This window comes from Fragaria vesca, linkage group LG5 (assembly GCF_000184155.1).
Source record: "Fragaria vesca subsp. vesca linkage group LG5, FraVesHawaii_1.0, whole genome shotgun sequence".
Classification (NCBI taxonomy): domain Eukaryota; kingdom Viridiplantae; phylum Streptophyta; class Magnoliopsida; order Rosales; family Rosaceae; genus Fragaria; species Fragaria vesca.
In genome coordinates this window covers 27,289,674-27,312,851 of record NC_020495.1, presented here as the reverse complement: position 1 = coordinate 27,312,851, position 23,178 = coordinate 27,289,674, and the positions used below count along the sequence as shown (strand labels likewise).

The 23,178-nt window shown below is 39.0% G+C and overlaps 4 protein-coding genes across 4 annotated transcripts; all 4 read left to right on the top strand.

Moving 5' to 3' along the window:
- Positions 1-1,185: 1,185 nt before the first annotated feature.
- Positions 1,186-3,802, top strand: LOC101307796. Its single transcript, XM_004300588.1, has 7 exons — positions 1,186-1,336; positions 1,431-1,589; positions 1,674-1,740; positions 1,853-1,930; positions 2,917-3,114; positions 3,224-3,401; positions 3,501-3,802. Exons 1-7 carry the CDS (start codon positions 1,261-1,263, stop codon positions 3,504-3,506), a joined length of 762 nt encoding a protein of 253 aa, XP_004300636.1. The 5' UTR covers positions 1,186-1,260; the 3' UTR covers positions 3,507-3,802.
- A 3,916-nt stretch (positions 3,803-7,718) lies between these two features.
- Positions 7,719-9,187, top strand: LOC101307501 (probable LRR receptor-like serine/threonine-protein kinase At4g08850-like). The gene is made up of 2 exons (XM_004300587.1): positions 7,719-8,673; positions 8,802-9,187. The coding sequence occupies exons 1-2, from the start codon at positions 7,740-7,742 to the stop codon at positions 9,149-9,151; spliced, it is 1,284 nt and encodes a 427-aa protein (XP_004300635.1). The 5' UTR covers positions 7,719-7,739; the 3' UTR covers positions 9,152-9,187.
- A 653-nt stretch (positions 9,188-9,840) lies between these two features.
- LOC101296970 (probable LRR receptor-like serine/threonine-protein kinase At4g08850-like) lies at positions 9,841-12,703 on the top strand. Its single transcript, XM_004301866.1, has 2 exons — positions 9,841-12,223; positions 12,381-12,703. The coding sequence occupies exons 1-2, from the start codon at positions 9,841-9,843 to the stop codon at positions 12,701-12,703; spliced, it is 2,706 nt and encodes a 901-aa protein (XP_004301914.1).
- Positions 12,704-13,566: 863 nt separating this feature from the next.
- Positions 13,567-17,128, top strand: LOC101296677 (probable LRR receptor-like serine/threonine-protein kinase At4g08850-like). Its single transcript, XM_004301865.1, has 2 exons — positions 13,567-16,375; positions 16,456-17,128. The coding sequence occupies exons 1-2, from the start codon at positions 13,567-13,569 to the stop codon at positions 16,803-16,805; spliced, it is 3,159 nt and encodes a 1,052-aa protein (XP_004301913.1). The 3' UTR covers positions 16,806-17,128.
- Positions 17,129-23,178: the final 6,050 nt, after the last annotated feature.

Here is a 23,178-nt window from a genome sequence, read left to right as displayed (position 1 = left end):
TAGGAAGAGGAACGAGCACTTGTCATGCATGACTAAAACGAAAGTACACCGCATTCTCCCAATAACAACTATCAAGCACTTGTCATGCATAACTAAAACGAAAACCCAGAAACTAAAACGAAAACCCAACAAGACAACCCAGTTCCTAATCTCAATTCTAACCAAAAACCCAACTCGAATTCACTAAAATAAACAGAATCAAAGAAGGAGAGAGTGGTTTTACCTCATCAGAATCGAACCCAGTTTCTTCGATTAGTTGTAATCATGAGGGTCTGAGCGGGAGGAGACAAAACCAAGAAGGCTGACTCAAACTTCTTTTCTTTGACTGAGAGTTCTGTTCTTTGAAGAAGTAGACGAATTAGAGATTGAGAGTAGAGAAATAGGAAGAGGAATGAAAGATGGGCAAAATCAGTTTGAAGATTTGAATTAGGTTTTTTGGGATGAGGGAATGTCTGAAGAGAGAGAGGATAAATGGGTCTGAAGAGGAGAGAGTGGTTTCAGTTTTAGAAAATTAGGATTTTTTTCGTCAAAATGGAAGGCGGGATAATTGGCGCTGAAAGGACACAGGCGACGGCGAAGGCAACCGTAGCATCAAATCAGAAATAAAAACGGTTTCTTGCCACGGCACTCACCTGTCGTCGTTGTTGATAAAAACGGACGCGACGGCGCCAGTTTGCCGTCGCGAATTTTGTGTTATTTTGCCACTGCAAGATGTTGCCGTCGCAAATTGATATTGATATAGCGACGGTGTGTTTACTATCGCTGCGCCGTCGCAAATTTAGGATCAATGACGACGGTAAATCCGAGCCGTGGCGATTTCCAGTGGCTAATTGAATTCTTTTTTTGTAGTGTGATTCTATCATTCATACCATTAATATCACTTCACGTAAATGAACTTAATAAGAAAAAATATACTCTGTTTCTACTTTCTACACTTATTTTGCTTACTAAGGCCCTTCAATTTCCTGCTAAGCTTGGAGAGTTCACATCTTGGAGGTTCAAGATTTTGAGGTTTCCTAATATTGGCGGGAAAGCAGATGAAACTCTCACACGTGCTTCACGAGGTGTGGGCTGAAAGTAAACACAAAGCACCGCCACCGTAAATAACCAAACAGCACAGGGGCATATCCGTCAAGATAGCGCCAAATATGTTAAAGCCCTCTCTCACACTGTACTACTACCCCTGGCTTTAATCTCCGCCTCAAATACGAAACCCTAGCCGCTCAGCTCCGCCGCTTCTCTCCCTCAGACTCTCCAGCCATGTCGCACTTCGGACGATCCGGACCGCCGGACATCAGAGACACCTACTCCCTCCTCGTCCTCAACATCACTTTCCGTAATTGCCCCTTCCCAAATCCCCAATTTCCCCATCGTTTCTCCCAAAACCCTAACTTTTCCGATGACCTAATTTTTTGTGCGGATTTTGACAGGTACCACCGCCGACGACCTCTTCCCGCTGTTTGACAAGTACGGCAAGGTCGTCGACGTGTTTATCCCCCGCGACCGGAGGACCGGCGACTCGCGCGGCTTCGCTTTTGTGCGGTACAAGTATCAGGATGAGGCGGCTAAGGCCGTGGATAAGCTCGACGGTGAGCTTGTTACCGATTTTGAAAAGTTTGAGTGTATAATAAAGTTTCGTAATTTGATGATTGAATTGGGGTTTTTGGTTGCAGGGAGAGTTGTGGATGGAAGAGAGATTATGGTTCAGTTTGCTAAGTATGGTCCAAATGCTGAGAGGATGTAAGTTTTTCGATAAAATTGTGCCGGGTTTGTTGTCGATTTTGGTTATGGATTTTGTTGGGATTGTTGCTGTTTATATTAATTTGAAGTGTTTTTTTGTTCTGTTTCCAAGCTCCAGTCACAAGGGGAAAATTAGTGAATCTTCCTCCAAGTTGAAGAGCAGGTCCAGAAGCCGGAGCCCTCGTCCAAGGTGAGCTTCTTTCTTTGCTTGAATATGATGAAGTATGATAATTGATAAAGAATTCTGTCTGACTGGTTAAGTGAACATGATGAAGTATGATGAAGAATGAAATGAATTGCTGTTTGCTGTAAGCTTCTTTGCATTGTTTGATAAATAAAAGGAAGAGACTTTGTGATCAGATTGATTGTTGCAGTTTACAAAATACATCTACTTGCAATATCCTTTTGATGAAGTTATATGTTAGCGCTGTATTTAATGAGGATCAGCCACTGTTTTAGTACATTTAGGCATTACTACTTGACGGTTTGATGTTAGACCTACATATGTAGAAGCATATTTAATGAGGATCAGCCACTGTTTTAGTACATTTAGGCATTACTACTTGACGGTTTGATGTTAGACCTACATATGTAGAAGCGTATAGCTATATATAACATTGGGTCTAGCAGTTTAGATCTTGGGTCCCCATTTATTTCCTTTGTGTTGGTTGCATGAATTACTATTGTCATGTTGAGTTGTCATTAGGTTGCCCTAGCATAAGGGAAGAGGATCAAAGGCCTCAATATCAGGGTTCATTTGGTCTCATTTTTTAGTATTTGGAACTCCTATACCTTGGATCCCAAAAATTTATATATTTGCATTCTTTTGAATGGTTGGATGTGGAGCCCTTTCCTTTCATCTTTATGCTGCGTATGTCTACGATATCCCTGTTTGGTTTCCTTGTTTTGATTATTCCACTGGACAGAGGTTCTTTGCTTGGAATTTTCTCAGTATGAACTCTTTTAATAATGAACAAATCCTCAAAGGTTGCCAGGTTTCCATCTACTGGTTAAAGTTATATGAATCATGTGTAGTTTCATTGCTATAACAACTGTCAGCGTGGTGAAATCTTGTAGGGCTGTAATATTGACATGGCATTTTTTAAATATTGCTAATTATCTGCAAATTTGCAATAGTAGAAATTGCTGTGCAGCATCTGATTTTTTACTTGTTAGGTATCGAGATGAATACAAAGATAGGGATTACAGGAGAAGAAGTCGCAGTCGTAGTAGGGACAGATACGACCGTGACAGGCACCATAGGAGTGAAAGAGAGCATCGCTACAGAAGCAGGAGCCGCAGTGCAAGTCCTGATAATCGTAGAAGGAGCAAATATGATGACGAGCGGCGTAGTCGAAGCCGGTCCTATGGAAGGTACAAAATTCTGCCTTTCCCGGATCCATAATCTTATTTGACGAACTTATGTGCCATACTAATGTGTTATTCCATACTAATGTGTTATTTGTAATATGTGCATATCAAGTGTCTCACCTGCTCGGCCTAGCTCTAAATCTCGAAGGAGCCCCTCTCCTCGTAGGACACCTCCAAGGAGTGAGAGTCCGGATGCACGCAACCGCAACGAACGCTCTCCTAGCCCCAGAGATGTTTCACCACAGCCTCGGCGTGAAGATTCTCCAAGTCCTCGTAAATCTGATGTCGATGTGAGCTCTAAACCACACACATGAATTTTGTCAATTTGCAACTTACTATTGAATATGAAGTATCTGCATGAGTTGTTTACTTGATATTTTGTGATGCAGGAATGATGGGGATCGCTTGTCATGTGACCTGGGGTTATACCTTTGTCTTGTGGCCTTGTGTTTGCATCCTTGGAAGTTGAGTTTCATGTACCATCAACATGTTGAATGTTTAAGACTGCCCTGCAGTTTTGTTGAAGGTTAAAACATTTCTTTGTTGGACTAGTGAGTTTCTTAACTCATTTAAGTTTGATGGTAGCTTTTGTATTCTGCTTTATGGGCTGGTACAGTATCAAGTGCTTGCTGTAGTGTCTATGAATTGGGAGTCTTCCTATTAATATTTAAAATTGCAACTTTTTAGCTTGTGTGCTTGTTTTGGTTTTCCTCTTATTTTGAATTAGTGGCTTGTGCCATTATTGAGATTTTATGTGCTTTAATGATATACTCATGATGTCCATATACTGGCCTTATTTAGTGATGTTCGTGAACATTGCTGATTGAAGAGATGCTGTACTAGCTAGCTGTTGGTGCTATTTTTACTACAGAAATGGTAGATGTCAGTGTGTCATGTTGATGCTGAATGCTGTCGGGTCTTACCTATATTGCTTTGATGAAACTCTGGTTGGTGAAATTTGGGAGGAGTGAACAATGCTGGTGGTGCTATTTTGACCACAGATATGGTAGATGTCAATGTCATGTACATGCTGATTGCAGTCTGGTCTTAGCTGTTTTGCTTTGATGAAACTCTTTCGGTAAGGGTAAAAACTCACATTTCAGCTTATATCAATGGGTTCTTAGCTTTTCCCTGATCACCCTTGTTTTGCTTTATTGATTTTAAAAGTTGATCCTGCAAAGGAACTCCTGATGCTGTGGTTGCCTAACTTGGTCGGAATTCAAGTGCCATTGCATGTAGCTGATGCAGTTTATACAAAAATTTCATTTTTGTTTTCTTTAGAAAAGAGTGGTGGGTTTTGGGGGAGTGATCCTAGCTCTTGTTGGCTGCTCTTGTAATTCTAGATTTGGTCTATATTTTCGAGTCACGCCATCCATGACACAAGATCTACATCCATCTTTTTTTTTCAATTGACTGCTACAAGATTGAGTGTTGTGTGAAGGTTATTTTATTACCACAAGGTGTCCATGTATAATAATTTATTGAATAAGATATATAGCAGTGCATCTTAATTGAGTTATCTTCTCCTTGTTAGATTTCTTTTGGTTCTTTGTAATGTCTTGATTTCTCTGAACTATATGGATGATGTTATAAACTAAAGGCAACTCCAGGAATGTGAGAAAGTTGCATGATGTTAGTCATTGTGTGGCCTATATGGATTGTTTTTAAGTCATTGCACTCTTGCACCACCAGTTATATCATCCTTCCTCTCCGTGGTGAACCTTCCTTGGCTTCTTTTGGTTTTACTCGATTATCATCATCAGAGTTTGGGTGATTGATATGGTGACTTGGTCATATATGATAAATTTTTTTACCTTAACGTGCTGCTGACCTAGTCACTGATCTAACGCTTGCAGCTGAATCCATCTGCCGTTTTCATTTAGTTTGATTATGCTGATCTTATGCTGGTAAATTATTTTGTGTACTTCACTATATTCTGAATATTCATCCAGATGGTCTTTCTCATGCATGAAAGACCGGAGTTTAAGTTCAAAGTTCATACTAAATTCTGAATATTCATCCATATGGTCTTTCTCATGCAGATGTCTCACTATATTCCGAGACAATTAGTTTAGAGCTTAATGGCCTTCATTAAACAAAATAAACTGTCAACTAGCATTCGAGGTTATGAGTTTGACGGACGGTTATTTATAACATTTAAGTTGTTACCTGATAAATGAACTATTAAAAATAGTCTTCCTCTAATAATTCATGTTCCATATTTAAAAATAAGACGGACATACTATTTTTTCTTGTAATGACAGTTGAATCAAGCTACCAAAATGCATAAACTATGTTTACAGCATAAACCCAAGCGAAGGAGTGCAAGAGTGAGTGACATCTAACCAACCAACAAAGAACAAATAATTAGATACTTGATGTAAGCAGACGGTAAACTTCTACTAATTAATCAAAATCCAGGCGACGTCTCAATCCACCTATATAGAATACACACATTATTTTGGAAAATCCTTACAGACATGCAGCATGACATTTTTGGACAGCTTATCCAATTCAAATATGTACGCATATGATTCTATTTTATACTTGGGGATTATCACCCTAATATGGTTTGATTTCTGCTTGAAAAAAGCATTGGCCGAGCACAAAATCATTGAGTTCGACTCATGTTAGACATGTTGTAGCATTTCAGTTGATTGTGGATAAAAAAAAAATAAAAATCATTGGGAATAAAAATTTGAAAGAAGTTGACCAAAGGAACAGATTATAATATCCTCAAAGAAATCTGTTTGGTACCACCCTCAAAAATGGACTGGTAAGAACATATGCATAAAACAACAATAGAAGACTTTTCAAAAACCTAAACAACAGAAGACTTTTCAGGTTCATCAAAACCTTTTCAATTTCTTAGAGGAACATACTGATCAAGAGTTAGAAGAATGCTGCAAATTCTACTCTGGTGTTAAACCATTGTAAGCACCATGGGAGCATCAACCTTTCAGAAATTTCTCCTGATCACGCTAGTTGTTTTCGTTTCACCTTCCAAATTTGTTGCTTCTGCAACTGTTTCTACTGATGAAGTTGGTGCTCTTCTGCAATGGATAAGCAGTCTTCAAGACCCTCAATCAAACCTAACTTCATGGTTTTCTCAGCACTTCCCAAATGAAACAAGTACATGCACTTGGTCTGCCATTTCTTGCAACAGTGCCAATAGTGTCACCACAATAAACCTGACCAAGTTGGGTTTACTAGGTACGCTCAATGAATTTCCGTTTTCCTCCTTTCCGAATCTTGAGCACTTTGATCTCAGCATGAACTCAATCTTTGGTACCATTCCAACTGAAATCAGTAAACTCTCCAAACTAGTGTATCTTGATTTGTCTACCAATAGGTTGAATGGTTCAGTTCCTGCTTCTTTTGGGAACCTTAGCAGTCTTGCTTACTTGAATCTAGGTAGGAACTTTCTTACTAGTTCAATTCCTTCAGAAATAGGGAACCTCTCAAAGTTGGTGGAGCTTTACTTGAATACCAACAATCTTACAGGTCAGATCCCACAAACTTTTGGGAACTTAAGAAAGCTAAAAGTGCTATACATGTTTGAGAACATATTTGTTGGCTCCATTCCCTTGGAGATAGGTAAGTTGGCTTTTCTCAGGAGTCTCAGCCTTCACAAAAACAATATTTCTGGTAGTATCCCGGATTCCATATGTGACTTGAGACACCTTACTTCATTGGAGCTGTATCGGAACAATCTTTCCGGCCAAATTCCAGAAAATATTGGAAGCTTGAAGTCTCTTGTTGTTCTAAATGCCTGTGAGAATCAACTCACTGGTCCTATTCCCATGTCAATTGGTAACTTGAGCAAGTTACAGGTTCTATACATCCGTGACAATAAACTCTCTGGTTCCATTCCTGAAGTGATAGGAGATCTTATGAACTTGGCTGTGATAAGAGTTGCCAGAAACAATTTAACTGGTCATTTACCACAGAATCTCTGCAAAGGTGGAGTGCTTGTCAATTTCACAGCCAATGGAAATCGTCTCATAGGCCGAATGCCTGAGAATTTGAGGAACTGCACAACCTTATATAGAGTTCGACTCGATGGGAACCAATTCACTGGAAATATATCTGAAGATTTTGGTGTATATCCAAACTTGGATTACATAAAACTAAGTGACAATAATTTTTATGGTGAAATTTCGGAGAAATGGGGCAAGTCTCTGCAGCTAACAAATCTTGAGATTGCAGGTAACAATATAACAGGTTCCATACCACCTGAGATTGGTAATTTGTCTCAACTACATTTGCTCAATCTTTCTTCGAATCATTTAGTTGGAACAATCCCTGTAGGACTAGGAAAGTTGACCTCTTTGATTCAGCTCATACTGAATGATAATCAACTTTCTGGTGCCATACCACAAGAACTTGGATCACTGACTGACCTCGAGTTGCTTGACCTGTCTGAAAACAACTTGAGCCAGTCGATTCCTAGTAGTCTGGGGAACCTTGTGAAAATGCACTACCTGAACTTGAGCAACAACAAGTTGAGTCATGCAACCCCAAGTAAGTTGGGTCAGTTGAAGCAGCTGTCTGTACTAGATTTGAGTCATAATTCTCTTAGTCAAGAGATACCAACGGAGCTTAGTAATTTGGAAAGCTTGTTGACAATGAATCTGTCCCATAATAACCTCTCTGGTGTTGTTCCCAAGACTTTTGATCACCTTCGTGGCTTGGAGTTCGTTGACATATCGTACAATCGATTATCGGGTTTAATTCCAGAAAACAAAGCATTTCAAGAAGCTCCTATAGAAGCATTGCAAGGGAATCAAGGTCTGTGTGGCAACGCTACAGCTTTACAGCCCTGCAGTAAGACACATGGCAAAATGAAGCTCGTGTACTTGGTATTCCCACCTGTGGTAGGAGTACTTGTACTTCTTTTCTGTGGAGTTTTTTTCACTTACAGAAAAAAAAAGAGATGTCAACAAACAGATGAAGAGGCCATGCAGCCTAAGGAATTTGAACTTCGTTCAGTGTCAATTTTTGAAGGAAAATTGTTGTATGAAGAAATTGTAAAAGCAACTGAAGATTTTAATGATGCTTATTGCATTGGAAAGGGAGGCGTTGGAACTGTATACAAGGCAAAGCTTCCATCTGATGAGTTGGTAGCAGTAAAGAAACTCCACTGTGATGGTGTGAGGAGCTTTGAAAAAGAGTTCTTAAACGAGGTGATGGCATTGACTGAGATACGCCATCGGAATGTTGTGAAACTTTATGGCTTCTGTTCACATTCACGACACTCGTTTTTGGTCTATGAGTACCTTGGGAGGGGTAGCTTGTTCTCAATCTTGTGTAATGAAGAAGCAGCCAAGCAATTGGATTGGAGCAAGAGGGTAAATATCATCAAAGGTGTGGCTGATGGCCTATCATACATGCACTCTGATGTATCACCACCAATTGTTCATCGAGACATAACCAGCAAGAACATTTTGCTAGATGCAGAATATGAGGCTTGCATTTCGGACTTTGGCACTGCTAAGCTGCTAGAGATTGATGCATCTAACTGGACTGCTGTTGCAGGCACATTCGGATATGTGGCACCAGGTAACATAACACATCCAAATCTCAAATATGAATCCATTAATGATTTTGTTACATAACATGTTCCAATGTGTCTAAATCATTGTCTGCGTATATCATAAGTTCATAACTTCTAGTATTTACCCTTGCAGAGCTTGCTTATACATTGAAGGTGACCGCGAAATGTGATGTGTACAGCTTCGGAGTGTTGGCACTAGAAGTAATGAATGGGAAGTACCCGAGTGATCTAATCCGGTCTTTGTTGTCACCAGCTGCAATCAGAGAAGGAAATTTGCCTGAAGATGTGTGGGACGGCCGCCTTGAACCTCCCATGGGTAAAACTCTAGAGGAACTTGTTACTGTCTTAATGCTATCTGTCGCATGCCTACATCCAAATCCACAGTTTAGGCCTACCATGTATGATGTTTCTCAGATTATAACAATGCAGATCTCTCAGACAGACTTAGACAAATACAAGACTCAATCTGTATTTGTTATTTAGGGAGCAGAATCTGAACTTGGTTCTTCTTTGCATAAGTTAGATAGCAGCTACTAATTAACCGAGATAAATCTTGGTATAGACTCGATCTTGTATTCAACCCGCAGGCATATTGTTGTACATGTAACACAAATATCTAGCAAAGTTTCTAGATATGTAAATTTAGGTAAATGGTGCTATTCTTATGTAGACTTGGACTTACATTCTTGACGGTCTATGTATTGGAGTATCATTATTTGATTTCTCCTTTTAAGTGCAAGATATTTGGTAGGAAGTCTCTGTTGTTTTTCAACAACCACAATATCACCAAGTCAAATAAAATGGCTTGCAAGTTTAAGCAGCAAACTGAAGAAAATAAAGCAGATAGAAACAAACTCTAGAACAAATAAGACCAAATTGTTCCACTGCTGAAAGATACCTTTCTCCTCTACCACTAGCTGGTTGGTTTATCATTTCATTCAACTCCAATGAGAAAATCCCATTTCTTAGCTGGTTGTCTGCAATGTCGACATACCATTTTCTTAGAACAAGAAAAAAACGATCAAGTATTTCCGAAAGACTTTGACTGGAGTGTGCAAAATTGTCCAGTCTTCTTCCAATTTCAACCTTAATATGAGCAGGGGTCGCAGAATAACATTTGGCATTACAAATGAAGCACAGAGGCCACATCATCGTATATCATAACAAAAGCCATGAGAACTTCAGCAGCTTATGATAAGGTATGCTCCTTAGTTTGCCTTATCCTGTATGTTCATTTGATTTCTTCACCAAAATTTTCTTCTGCTTCTGCTTCTACTGAAACCAATGCTCTTCTAAAATGGAAAGCCAGCTTCCAAAATCAAACCCATATTCTGACCTCGTGGACTTACCTTCCCATTGCCACCAATTCTTCTAGAGATCAAAAAGCAAATACAAGCCTGTGTTTTTGGACCGGGATTTCATGCAATGCTGCTGGAAGTATCAGCAGAATAAACCTTACCAATTCCGGTATACAAGGCACATTACATGAATTTTCATTCTCGTCCTTCCCAAATCTAGAATATATTGATCTCAGCATAAATAAGCTATATGGTGTCATCCCCCCACAAATCAGTTTTCTCTCGAAACTCATGTATCTTGATCTCTCCAATAATCAGTTGTCCGGGAAAATCCCACAAGAAATTGCTTTTCTCATAAACCTTCATACCCTACAGCTTAATAGAAATAAGTTGAATGGCTCAATTCCTCAAGAAATAGGTCAGCTTAAGTCTCTTCGTGTTCTTAGTCTCGTGGAAAATCACCTCACTGGTCCTCTTCCCTTGTCAATCGGTAATCTTAGCAAGTTACAGGTTCTATACATTCGCGACAACCAAATCTCCGGCTCCATTCCTAATGTGATTGGGAATCTCAAGAATCTGGTTGTGCTAAGAGTTGCCAGAAACAATTTCAGTGGTCATTTGCCTCCAAATATCTGCCAAGGAGGGCGTCTTATTAATTTCACTGTAAATAGCAATCATCTGATAGGTCAAATCCCCAAAAGCCTGAAAAACTGCACAACCTTGTACAGAGTCCGCCTTGATAGAAACCAACTCACTGGAAACATATCTGAAGATTTTGGTGAATATCCAGACTTGGATTACATAAATCTAAGTGACAATAGATTCTACGGAGAACTTTCACCGAAATGGAGTAGGTCTCTGAAGCTAACAAATCTTGAGATTGCAGGCAACAATCTTACTGGTACCATTCCACCTGAGATTGGAAACTTGACTCAACTGCAGTTGCTTAATCTTTCTTCAAATCATTTGGTGGGAAACATACCTGTGGAACTTGGAAGGCTCACTTTGTTAGGGAAGCTTATACTGAATAACAATCAACTCTCTGGTGGTATACCTCAAGAGCTTGGATCACTGAGTGAACTTGAGTATCTTGACCTGTCCACAAACTTTTTGAGCCAGTCAATTCCAAGTAGCCTAGGTAACTTTCTGAAGCTGCACCATATCAATGTCAGCAACAACAAGTTAAGCCAAAAAATTCCATCTCAATTCAGGAATTTAACTCAGCTGTCTGTGCTAGATTTGAGTCACAATGGCCTTGATGGAGAGATACCAACCGAGCTTAGTAATTTGGAAAGTTTGGTGACACTAAATATTTCCCACAATAATCTCTCTGGAGTAATTCCAAAGAGCTTTGATAAACTTCGTGGCTTGGAGCACATCGACATATCATACAATCAATTCTGGGGTCCCATCCCACACAGCAAGGCATTTCATGAGGCTGCAATAGAAGCATTGCAGGGAAACAAGGGATTGTGTGGAAATGTTACAGGTCTTCTTCCCTGCATTAGTGAACCCGAAAATAAGAAGCACAGTTCGAAAACTGGTGTCAGAGTTGCGTGCTTACTGATACTGCCTGTCCTGGGTGCAGTTACATTTGCTTGCTTCATGTTACTAAGGAAAAAGACATGTCAACAAACAAGGCAACAAGAGATGTGCCTACCACAATTTGAGTTGCGTTCCATATCACTTTTTGATGGCAGATTATTGTATGAAGAAATTGTAAAAGCAACTGAGAATTTTGATGCTGCATATTGTATCGGGAAGGGAGGGTTTGGAAGTGTTTACAAAGCAAAGCTTCCATCAGAAGAAGTGGTAGCTGTAAAGAAACTCCACAGTCCATGTGATGGTGAGGGGAGCTATCAGAAAGAGTTCTTAAGCGAGGTAAGGGCATTGACAGAGATTCGCCATCGAAACATTGTGAAGCTCTATGGTTTCTGTTCACATGCCAGGAACTCTCTATTGGTTTATGAGTACCTTGAAACGGGCAGCTTGTTTTCAATCTTGTGCAATGAAGAAGAAGCTAAGAAATTGGACTGGAGTAAAAGGGTGAATATCATCAAAGGTGTGGCCTATGGCTTATCCTACATGCACAATGATGTGTGCCCACCAATTGTTCATCGAGACATATCCAGCAAGAACATTTTGCTAGACGCCGACTATGAGGCTTGCATCGCAGACTTTGGCACTGCTAAGCTTCTGGAGCATGACTCATCTAATTGGTCTGCCGTTGCAGGCACAATTGGATACATAGCACCAGGTAATGTATACAACAATAACTGATTTCTTACTACTCAAACTGACATGTTATCTTCTCCTAATTCTTCATAGCCATAGTGCATAAACATGTCATATCTCTCCCTTCCTGTATAAAAGTTTTATATACTCCGGTCTTATGTTCACTCTTATCCTGGCAGAGCTAGCTTACACAATGAACGTGACCGAGAAATGTGATGTGTATAGCTTCGGCGTGTTAGCGCTTGAGGTCATGAAAGGGAAGTACCCTAGCAATCTAGTTGGGTTACCTTCATCACCAGCAACAAGGGAAGCCAAAATGAGGGGTGAAATGTTGGACGATCGCCTGGACCCTCCCACGGGTAAAGTTCTGAAAGAAGTTGCCACTATCTTAACACTAGCAACGGCATGCTTACATGAAAACCCTGAGTTTAGGCCTACCATGTATGAAGTCTCCCAGATTGTAACAATGCCTAGATCCTACATAGCTCAAATTCATGATTGATTACACAAACTTCACATCTCCATTGTATAGAACTATATATAGACTCTTACTTTATTCAATCCTCCATAGCCCAAATTCATTGTTTAGGTCTCTTTCTCAATTTTATTAGGCTAAAATGTCAATTTTACCCCCGGGCATCCAATTCAATTACAAAATTACATATCCATGAGGATACGGAGCGTAGCCTCACGTATCGGGAACGTATCCGAGCGTATCAAGTGTGAAGTATATTGGAACTGGAATGCTATCCAGTTGTGCTGTCGAAGTGTCGTCGGTAAAGCTTCGTAAATTGTACATATGTGACGACTGACGAGTATTTACAGTTCAGTAAATATTGGGGGAGGGACAGTCACTATTTCTCGTTTCCACAAAAAGAGTAAGAAATGAAACATGTGACGAATATTTTGTCAACAAGAACCATTTTGTAAAGAAGCAACCGAGAGACTTACCTAGGAGAGCAAGATGACCAAGGCGGGGCTTCACCACTCAACTTTGGAAAATTTTCAAAATCAACAGGAGAAGACATCAATACTTGCATCTATATGAACTTGAATGACGTTCAATCAAGTCGATAAGGCATTATCTTCCACCTTGAACCAACCTCGCCCACCAATTTCATAAGGAAATGAAATAGTAGTTTAGATTCCAATGTCAAAAAAATAGGCGAAGACTTTGAATAAAATGTCCAAATTCCCACTATTAAAGACTCTTTCACACCTTCCTATAGTTCATAATGCAATAAACAATTATAAGAACAATTATAAGATTACTGGTAGAGACGTTTCATTTCTGAACACTGATGAATGAGAAAGGCATTATACACAGGACCCTTGATCATAATCCTTTTTGCAGAATCAAAAGCCATGAAGCCTTCAACTTACTTTGATTATGTATGCCCTCTAGCTTGCATTATCTTGTTTCTTGAGTTGGTTTCATCACCAAAACTTGCTTCTGCTGATTCTACTACACAAGCAGAAGCACTTCTCAAATGGAAAGCCAGCTTTCTGAATCAAACCGGGAATAACAATCTCACCTCGTGGACTTCCCTCCCTGGTAACGCCACCAATTCTTCAAGTGCATGCAATGTTTGGACCGGTATTTCATGCAATGCTGCTGGAAGTGTCAACCGGATAAACCTTACCAATTCTGGTATAAAAGGTACGCTGCATGAACTCTCTTTCCAGTCCTTCCCTGATCTTGAATATGTTGACCTCAGTGCCAATGAACTTTTCGACACCATCCCACCTCAGATTAGTTCCCTCTCCAAAATCATTTACCTTGATGTATCTTACAATCAGTTAACTGGGATCATCCCACCAGAAATTGGCGTCCTAACAAATCTTCAAGTCCTCCACTTAAACGGAAACCAGTTAAATGGCTCGATTCCTGAAGAAATGAGCCAGCTCAAATCTCTTTATGAGCTTGCTCTGAACACCAACAATCTAGAAGGGTCTATTCCAGCCTTCTTAGGTAATTTGACCAACATGACAAATTTGTATCTCTTTGGAAATCAGCTTTCTGGTGACATTCCTCCAGATATTGGAAACCTATCAAAATTGGTTGAATTGTACTTGGATGACAACCATTTCACAGGTCCTATCCCTCCAACTTTTGGAAACTTGGAAAATCTCACTGTCTTGTACTTGGCCTACAACAACCTTTCTGGTTCTCTCCCTTCAGAAATAGGAAACATGAAGTCTCTTCAGCAACTGAGCATTCAATCAAACAATCTTTCTGGTTCAATCCCACCATCCATAGGTGATCTGCCAAACCTTTTTCTTCTTTATCTCTATTCAAACAGACTGTCTGGCAAAATTCCTGAGGAGATAGGGAACTTGAAATCTATGGTAGATCTACAATTGAGTCAGAATCAACTAAATGGCTCGGTTCCATCTTCATTGGGTAACTTGAGCAATTTAGCAAGTTTGTTTCTCCGTGACAACAAACTTTCTGGCTCCATCCCCCAAGAGATAGGAAATCTCACAGATCTGACAATTGTGCAATTGGATACCAACCAATTTTCTGGTTATCTGCCCCAAAACATTTGCAGAGGTGGATTGCTCCAAAACTTCACAGCATACGACAACTATTTAATAGGTCCAATCCCTGATAGCTTGAAAACTTGCAAGAGCTTATTCAGAGTACGTCTTGAAAGGAACCAATTGACTGGCAATGTATCTCAAGACTTTGGTGTGTATCCAAATCTTGATTATATAAATCTAAGCAACAATAAGTTGTATGGTGATATCTCACAAAACTGGGGACAATGCCCACAGTTAACAGGCCTCCTAATCGCGGGTAACAACCTTACTGGTAATATACCACCAGAGCTTGGTAATGCAACTCAAATTCAGGTGCTTGATCTCTCTTCCAATCATTTCGTTGGTGTGATTCCAGAAGATCTTGGGAGGCTAAGTTTGGTGAATCTGAAGTTGGGTGATAATCAACTTTCTGGTCATATACCCTCCACATTTGCATCTCTGACTGACCTTGAATATATAGACCTGTCCACCAACAACATCAACGAGTCAATTCCAAGCTTTATAGGTGACATGTTGAGATTAACCTACTTGAATCTTAGCAACAACAGGTTCAGTCAGGAAATTCCATTACAGTTGGGGAACTTATTTCAACTGTCTCAGCTAGATTTAAGTCGTAACTCACTTGAGGGTAGCATACCATCAGAAATGAGCAAGCTGCAGAGCTTGGAGGATTTGAATCTATCTCATAACAATCTTTCCGGAGTCATTCCAACATCTTTTGCTCAAATGCCTGGCTTGTTGTACATTGACATATCCTATAATCAGTTGCAGGGTGCCATCCCTGACAGCAAAGCATTTCAAAATGCTTCCTTGGATGGGAATAATGGATTGTGCGGCAATGCTGTAGGACTGCAACCCTGCAATCCTTATGCAGGAAATAAAAGTACCTCAAACAAGAATAGAAAACTAGTGTTTTTAATCACGTTTCCTGTTCTGGGAGTACTTTTGCTTGCTTTTCTTGGAATTGCCTTGATAAGAAGAAGAAGAAGAAGAAGCAGAAGAAGGAAAAACCAACACACTGCAGAGAGCTACATGCAGAATGAAGTCTTTGCCATAGCCAATTTTGATGGAAGAAAAATGTATGGAGAAATCATGGAGGCAACTAACAGTTTTGACACTGCATATTGCATTGGGAAGGGTGGATATGGAACTGTCTACAAGGCAAAGCTACCATCTGGCAGTATAGTTGCGGTGAAGAAACTCTATCCAGTACATGATAGTGATGAGGCATCTCAGAAGGAGTTCTTCAATGAAATAAGGGCACTACTAGAGATACGACACAGAAACATTGTGAAACTTCTTGGTTTTTGTTCAAATGCGCATCACTCCTTTTTGGTGTACGAGTATCTAGAGAAGGGAAGCCTCTCCGCAAACTTGAGCAAAGAATTAGAAGCAAAGAAACTGAACTGGAGTAGAAGGGTGAACATAGTCAAAGGCGTGGCTCACGCCTTATCTTATATGCATCATGATTGTGTGCTACCTATTGTACATCGAGACATATCAAGCAACAACATTTTGCTGAATGGCGATTATGAGCCCTGTGTTGCAGACTTTGGCACTGCCAAGCTTTTATATCCAGACTCATCAAATTGGACAGCCCCTGCAGGAACATATGGATATGTAGCCCCAGGTAAACTACCTAGCTGTGTTTCTATATATTCATTCAATTCTAGATCAAGTGGTTTATGTTTGTTCTTTTTCCTTTCGCAGAGCTCGCTTTCACAATGAAGGTAACTGAGAAATGCGATGTATATAGCTTTGGAGTACTGGCACTAGAAGTCCTAATGGGGAAGCATCTCGGTGATGTGGTCTCCTCATTTCCAAGTCCTTCAGCGAATGAAAACATGTTGCTGATGGATTTGTTGGACCGAAGGCTTCCCCCTCCGACACCTGATGTTGAGGATGAGCTGATAACCATTGCAAGACTGGCAATCCAGTGCAGACATTCCCATCCACAATCACGGCCAACAATGCAAATGGTTTCTCAGGTGCTATCATCCCAAAATGCATTCTCATACAGACAGCAGGACATTACACTTAAATCAATCATTACAAATTGATCTATGCATTTCTTTACATACAACTCGCAGCAGTACAAATAGATGATCTTTTTTTGTATCATATTTAGAGATTTATATAGTTCTTTTCAACACTAGCTTTCGATGTATATTGCTTTCTGAAAGATTGGAGTCTGCACTATTTTTTATTACATTTTGAGGGGTTTGTTTCAGGCAGCAAGTTCAAAACAGTAGCAAACGAGGACCAATTAAGCAAGTAAACAGATGCATAATATCACCATATATCTATCTATCAATTATTTGATTTCACAAACAAAATCAAACCCATGTTTTATCATTTGGGTGTCAAGTGTGGGTATCTTATTTCCTGATGTAAAAAGTTGGATCAAAATCTACCAAAGAAGAAGAGAAAAGGGAATGCCATGACAGAAAAAAAAAATTGATGAATGATAGGAAGTACGAACCTCCGCGACAGGTTGCAGTAAAAGAGAGTGTCTAGTGTGGAGAAATATATATTGAACCAGTGGAGAGGAGCTGCGCTGCTGCCCTGAGACCTCTTCGTAGCTGAAGCCTGAAGATGAAGGTCCCAACTCCCATAGAGTTGGTCTGATAGTGAGATTCTTAAAGCCCAGTAATGACAAGCAGGCTCAACAAGACAGCCCAGCCACAAATCACTTGGGTTTCGTGCAAACACATAACACTGAGAATTTTCAAGCTCATCATGTGCACGTAACACTCCATTCACTTAATGTTGTATGGTTTGTCTCGACTCTTGACTATACCCGTATCAATGATTAACAGACTCAACTACTGTACCAAGCTGGAATACGATAGGGGTAGAGGGAATGTCCGGTGGAGTGGTGAGATAATAAATCTTTCGCTTGTCAAATATGCAAAAATTATTTTCCCAAGAGGTTAGCTACAATTAGAAAATGTGTGGTTTAAGCAGTGACTAGCCTAACAAGTTAGGACATGAGAGAGAACACATATAGCATGTATAAATTAAGTGACATATCCAACAATACTTAATCAAAGGCATGTCTAGAATCGGAGATTGGAATTTTTCATCAACTACTTGGCTTCAACTAATATAGCTATAGCCTTGTTGGAGTCACCTACTTGAATCCTAACATATCAGTTCATATTAGGGGAGGGGAATGCAAAAAATCCATCAATTCTTGTTTTATAATTTTTCAATTTACAAGCTACTGCTAAAGACTCGACTGAACCAATTAACACGGCAATTAACAAGTCCATCAAACTGTGTGTCTGCGTCATAGGTTTTTTTGGAAAAGAATTGTGTCATAGTTATAAGTACCACCAACAATTAGAAATGAATGGAAGCAAAAAGATATAGTCTCTATCTCATCTTGATATACTTGTGGAGTTGTGGATGAGCATAAAGATTCCAGATTTCCAGTTGGTTGTCACTTCTTAATAGAAGCTCAATTTTTCTATGTCAGTAATAGAGTTATGCAAAGGTCTCCTTTGTCCAAATCATCATTCGCTAACAGTCGATTAATGTCTCCATCCTTTACATTTTCTTCCCTTTTACTCATGGCATTTGGAAAAATAATCTTGTGAAGTCGTCACTAAACACCCAAAATTTGGAAAAATTAGAACTTCCAATTTTAACATTATACATACAAAAGGACAATGACTTTGACTCTATCAAATTGTATTAGAAACTCCATTTTACACCGCAAAAATAAGAACCCAATTGATGAAAGAATATATGTCTAAAATGCCTATAAATAGAGCCAATTGGGTTTAACATCTACAACTTACTTGTACTCTGTACACCCCAACATGTCGCCTTGAGTCCGTGACAATAATTATAACTCTTCTCAAATTAGACTCACCCAATTGGATGTGATGTCTAGATAAGTTCTTTTGAGGATATGTACTGAAGTGAGCCTCGCTCCACCACCACCTCATCATGTGTTACCTGGTCTTATACAATTAGAGTTACCGAAAGGGTTGACTAATAACATTGCATTTCTTGGCAGACCATTATGAGCTTAGTAGGCTCACTCTCCCTTTACAGGACCTAGAATCCCAGCATACCTCCCAAATTGTGCCCCGTAGGCTTGTAAAGTATGTAAATGTTTATTTCTTTCACTTTAATTAAAGTCAATTCATTTGGTCCAGCAGAATCAAACAAAAGAAAAATAATCTAATGACACTGGTTTTTCGTACCTAGTCATTATGTATGTCTATAAGGCACTCCAAATACTTTCTCATAATAGCTGTTGTTAATATATTCACCATATTTAATGTGTAGTTAATTGCTAGAAGCATTTACACATAATTGTTTGACATATTCACTATGCTAAATTAGTAGCGTGAAATTAATATCATCAATTGTTATTACATGATTCTAATTTGAAAATACATGTACCTAATGAGCCGGTAGTTCAAAAATGAACTAGTAGTTGGTATATAAATCGAACTTGTAGTTTTGATAATAACCCACTTAATGAACTTGAAGTTTCATTCATAAATTCCCAGACATGATAAAATCAATAGCCTTTATTCATATCATGTTAATTGGAAGTCTCCAGAAGAAACCATCTGAACTAGACATTTTCCTTGCTTGAAGCAAGACATAATAAGAGAATATTGAAATGGAAGGGCTTGTTGCCCTAGCCTAGAATCTAAATCAAAATTGATATGGGTTATCGATATTAAGAAATTGCGAGTTCTTGTCTGGGTGACGAGGCCTATCCTCTATGTTTCAAAAGAACATTATTGAAAGGTAATGATCAGATATTCCAACCAATGGTTAAAAATCGTAACCACTGAAAGAAAACAAAAGTGTAAATATCTTTGCATAACCTCTGACAGTACGGCTAGAAACGTACGTTAGAGATATTATAATCTATTAGCAAGAAGCTAAATTGATCTAAGCAAATACTTAAATTAGTATTACTGTTTGGGACACCCAGGTAAAATTGTATCCTCAACTTATCACATGGGCATCCCCTTCAGAATAAGGGTCTTGTGTTTAGTGACACATTATGCCAGCTTGCTCGATAAAAAATATTGAACACTATACCATCATATGCAAAGACCGGAATATACACTATCTATTTATGCGCCGAATGCAAGAAAAATTTCGTGGACCTATCCAACCACCATACGGCCAGTTAAATATTAAGGGTTTTGGCTGATGCATCGAAAAAAGTGATCAAATGTCACACAACTGTCCACAAGAAAATATTGTTTTTGCTAAACTCTCACCCAAATCATGAAATTAAGGGTACACCACTCAAATTATCCCATAAAGTCTATAAGACTTGATAATGCCGTAGAGTTTACATCGAAGACTTTCGATGATTATTGCATATCACGTGGGTACGATGATGAACTTTTAGTTTCCTATGTTCACACCCAAGATATATGGTCTGGTAGATAGAACCTTGGTAATACGCACCAAGCTTTTAGTGTGTTTGTTGGGATATGCAATCTTGCATACAGCCATGTTGGTCCCGTTGAGGCCCACTGCTACCCACCTTATTTCGTGTTATAGTTGGTGACTGGGTGCAAACATGATGTTTTACACTTACACGCATTTGGGTTTGTAGTCTCCGTGCTAATTGTGCCGCCACAATGTACATAATCGGGTCCTCAACAAAGGATGAGCATATATGTCAATTATGAACCCTATCCATTATGTGCTCCTTAGATCTTTTGACAGGAAATCTCTATACCACTAGATTTGCGGTCGTCACTTTGATGAGACAGTCTTCCCGCCGTTAGGGAGAGATAAGAATGTCACCGTTCCTGATGAACGACATATAGAATGTCTCATCTTGATCCCCAAACTGCACATGTGATATTGAAGTGCGGAGAATTCTACTTTTAGTTGAAGTATAAAATTCTACTTTTAGTTGAAGTATAAAGAATTCTAGATCTACGTAGTGTAGCCCATAATATGCCAGACACTTTATTAGATTTAGTTAAAGTGACGAGCTCATATATACCTGCTGCAAACCTGTAAGGATAAACGTCCTCGTAGGATGTATCGTCCAAGTTGGATGAGGTACGGCCATGGCGGCTAACCAGTCATATGTCCCTACCCAGAAGCGAGGTATACCATTAGGTTCGAACGATTCTTATCCCTAGAAGAGGGTAAATTTGGCACAAATGAATCTTCTTGCCATCGTAACCTCAAATGAATTCAACTCACGAGATTAATCCAGATTATGGGTTCGTCCTAGAAAAGACAAAGTTGGGGGACACTCCAACATTTAAACCTACTCCCGAGAATATAAAATCTCGGTAAATTTAGTGAGATTTTGAATTGGAATGAGATTTCATCGATGATATGATTGTGTTTGCAGTGGCCACCAAAATTATAATAAGCGATGATGTCGAACCTTGTTTCGTTGATGGATCTCAACGAAGAGACAACTGGCTTTAAGGAAATAAACAATCCATGTCAAATCAGATTACTTAACTAAGAGAAAGGTGTTACGGGCCTGTTGTTCCCACACCTCCCATGGAAAACCTGTATAGTTTAAATGAGTATTTTGTAAGGAAGCGTAATGAGAAAAATGAGATTGTTATTTACAAGTCTTGTTTAGTGGCGCAAGAATTTTCTCAACGCCCTGTGACTGATTATGAGACGTACTTTCCCATAATGGACGTCATAACGTTTTGCTACCTTATCAGTTTGGTAGTTTCCGAAAACCTAAATACGTAGCCTATCAATGTGGTAACAACTTATCTCTATGGGGATCAAAATATAGAGATATACAAGATAGTTTCCCGAAGGAATTCTGATACCCAACACAAATAGTTCTAGACCACAGAACATGCTCTTCATTCACCATAGTAGTTCACTTTATGGGTTAAAACAATCTAGATGGAGTTGGTATAACCGCCTAAGTGAATATTTGTTTGGGGCGGGATATATGACCAATGAACTATGCCTATGCGTGTTTATTAAGAAAAAAAAAACTCCGGTTTTGCAATTTGTGGTGTTCTATGTCAATAGCATGAATTTAATTGATACTGTTGAAGAGATCAAGAAAACCTCAAAACACCTGAAATCGGAGTTTGAGATAAAAGACTTTCGGAGACCAAATCATTTTCTCGACCTGGAGTCATGCAAAGTGCAAATAGAATTTTGGTCCATCAATCAATTCACATCTAGAAGATGTTAAGATGCTTTAATAAGGATTAAACAAAGTCTTCAAGCACGCTCATAATTGTCTGAAGTCTAGTGAGACCCGTATCATCGTGCAGGTGATAACAAAGATATATTGGGGCAAGAAGACTCAAATCTAAGTACAATAGGCGCATTACTGTATTTGGTCAAATGCCTTACACCGATCATCCGTCCGATATGAATTTATTAGCTTGAGATAGCTATGCGCCAGCACGCTGCCTTCGTAAATGGCATAAAAGACAATTTTTTGCTTCTTTAAATGTATAATGGAAAAAAGGCTTACTGTATCCCTAGACATCATGGAATGGATCAACCGCCTATGATCCTCATAATGATGTTTGCCTTGTTAGATATGTTGACACGGGTTATGTAAACCCACACAAGGTTTATTCTCAACTAGTTATGTCTTTACTATAGGGAATACATTAATGTTAGAGGTATATGACACAAAAACCTCTTTAAATCATGCTGACTGTTAAGTTATTCAAGAAGCATGATCAAAGTATTAGTTTTACCTAGTTTGTAGTTTTCAAGGGGAGTCAATATCAAGAGGCGTATCCTGAAGCATACTCTTGACCATTGTGCAATCTTTTGTCCTTCGTCCAGGTTTATTTTGTCCCATTGGGTTTTCTTACCTGACAAGGTTTTATTGAGGCACATATTTAATTGGTCACCCTACTCATACTTCATTTTGAAGATGCCTTTATTTGAAATATATGCATTTGCTCATCTTTTCCTTTTGACCACGGGTTTGTCCCACTGGGTTTACCGGGCAAGGTTTTGGTGTAGCAACCATTATGCATCTATCTCCCACAGATTCACATTTTATGGTCCAGAGAAAACTACTTCAACGAAATCTGGAGTTCTATATATTACTACTCCTACATGTGCGTTAACTTGTGCTCTTTTTCTCCCACAAGGTTTTTATTACCTGACAAGGTTTTTGACGAGGCAACACCGAAACACACATGAGAGGAAGCTAATGACAGAGAATATCCAATGAGGAGTGTTGTAAATAGTTATTAGTTAGTAGACATTATTGTAATTAACCGACTATGATTATTATTGTAATTTACTCATGACCTCATCTCTATATAAGAGAGAGTTCTCAACTCAATGAAAGATATACATATTCCCTCTTTTCTTGGTTGTTTCTCTCTTTTCTTAATCTCTTTACTTTCATTTTACACAATATATATATATATATATATATGTTGTTCTATTTGTATTCTATTTAAT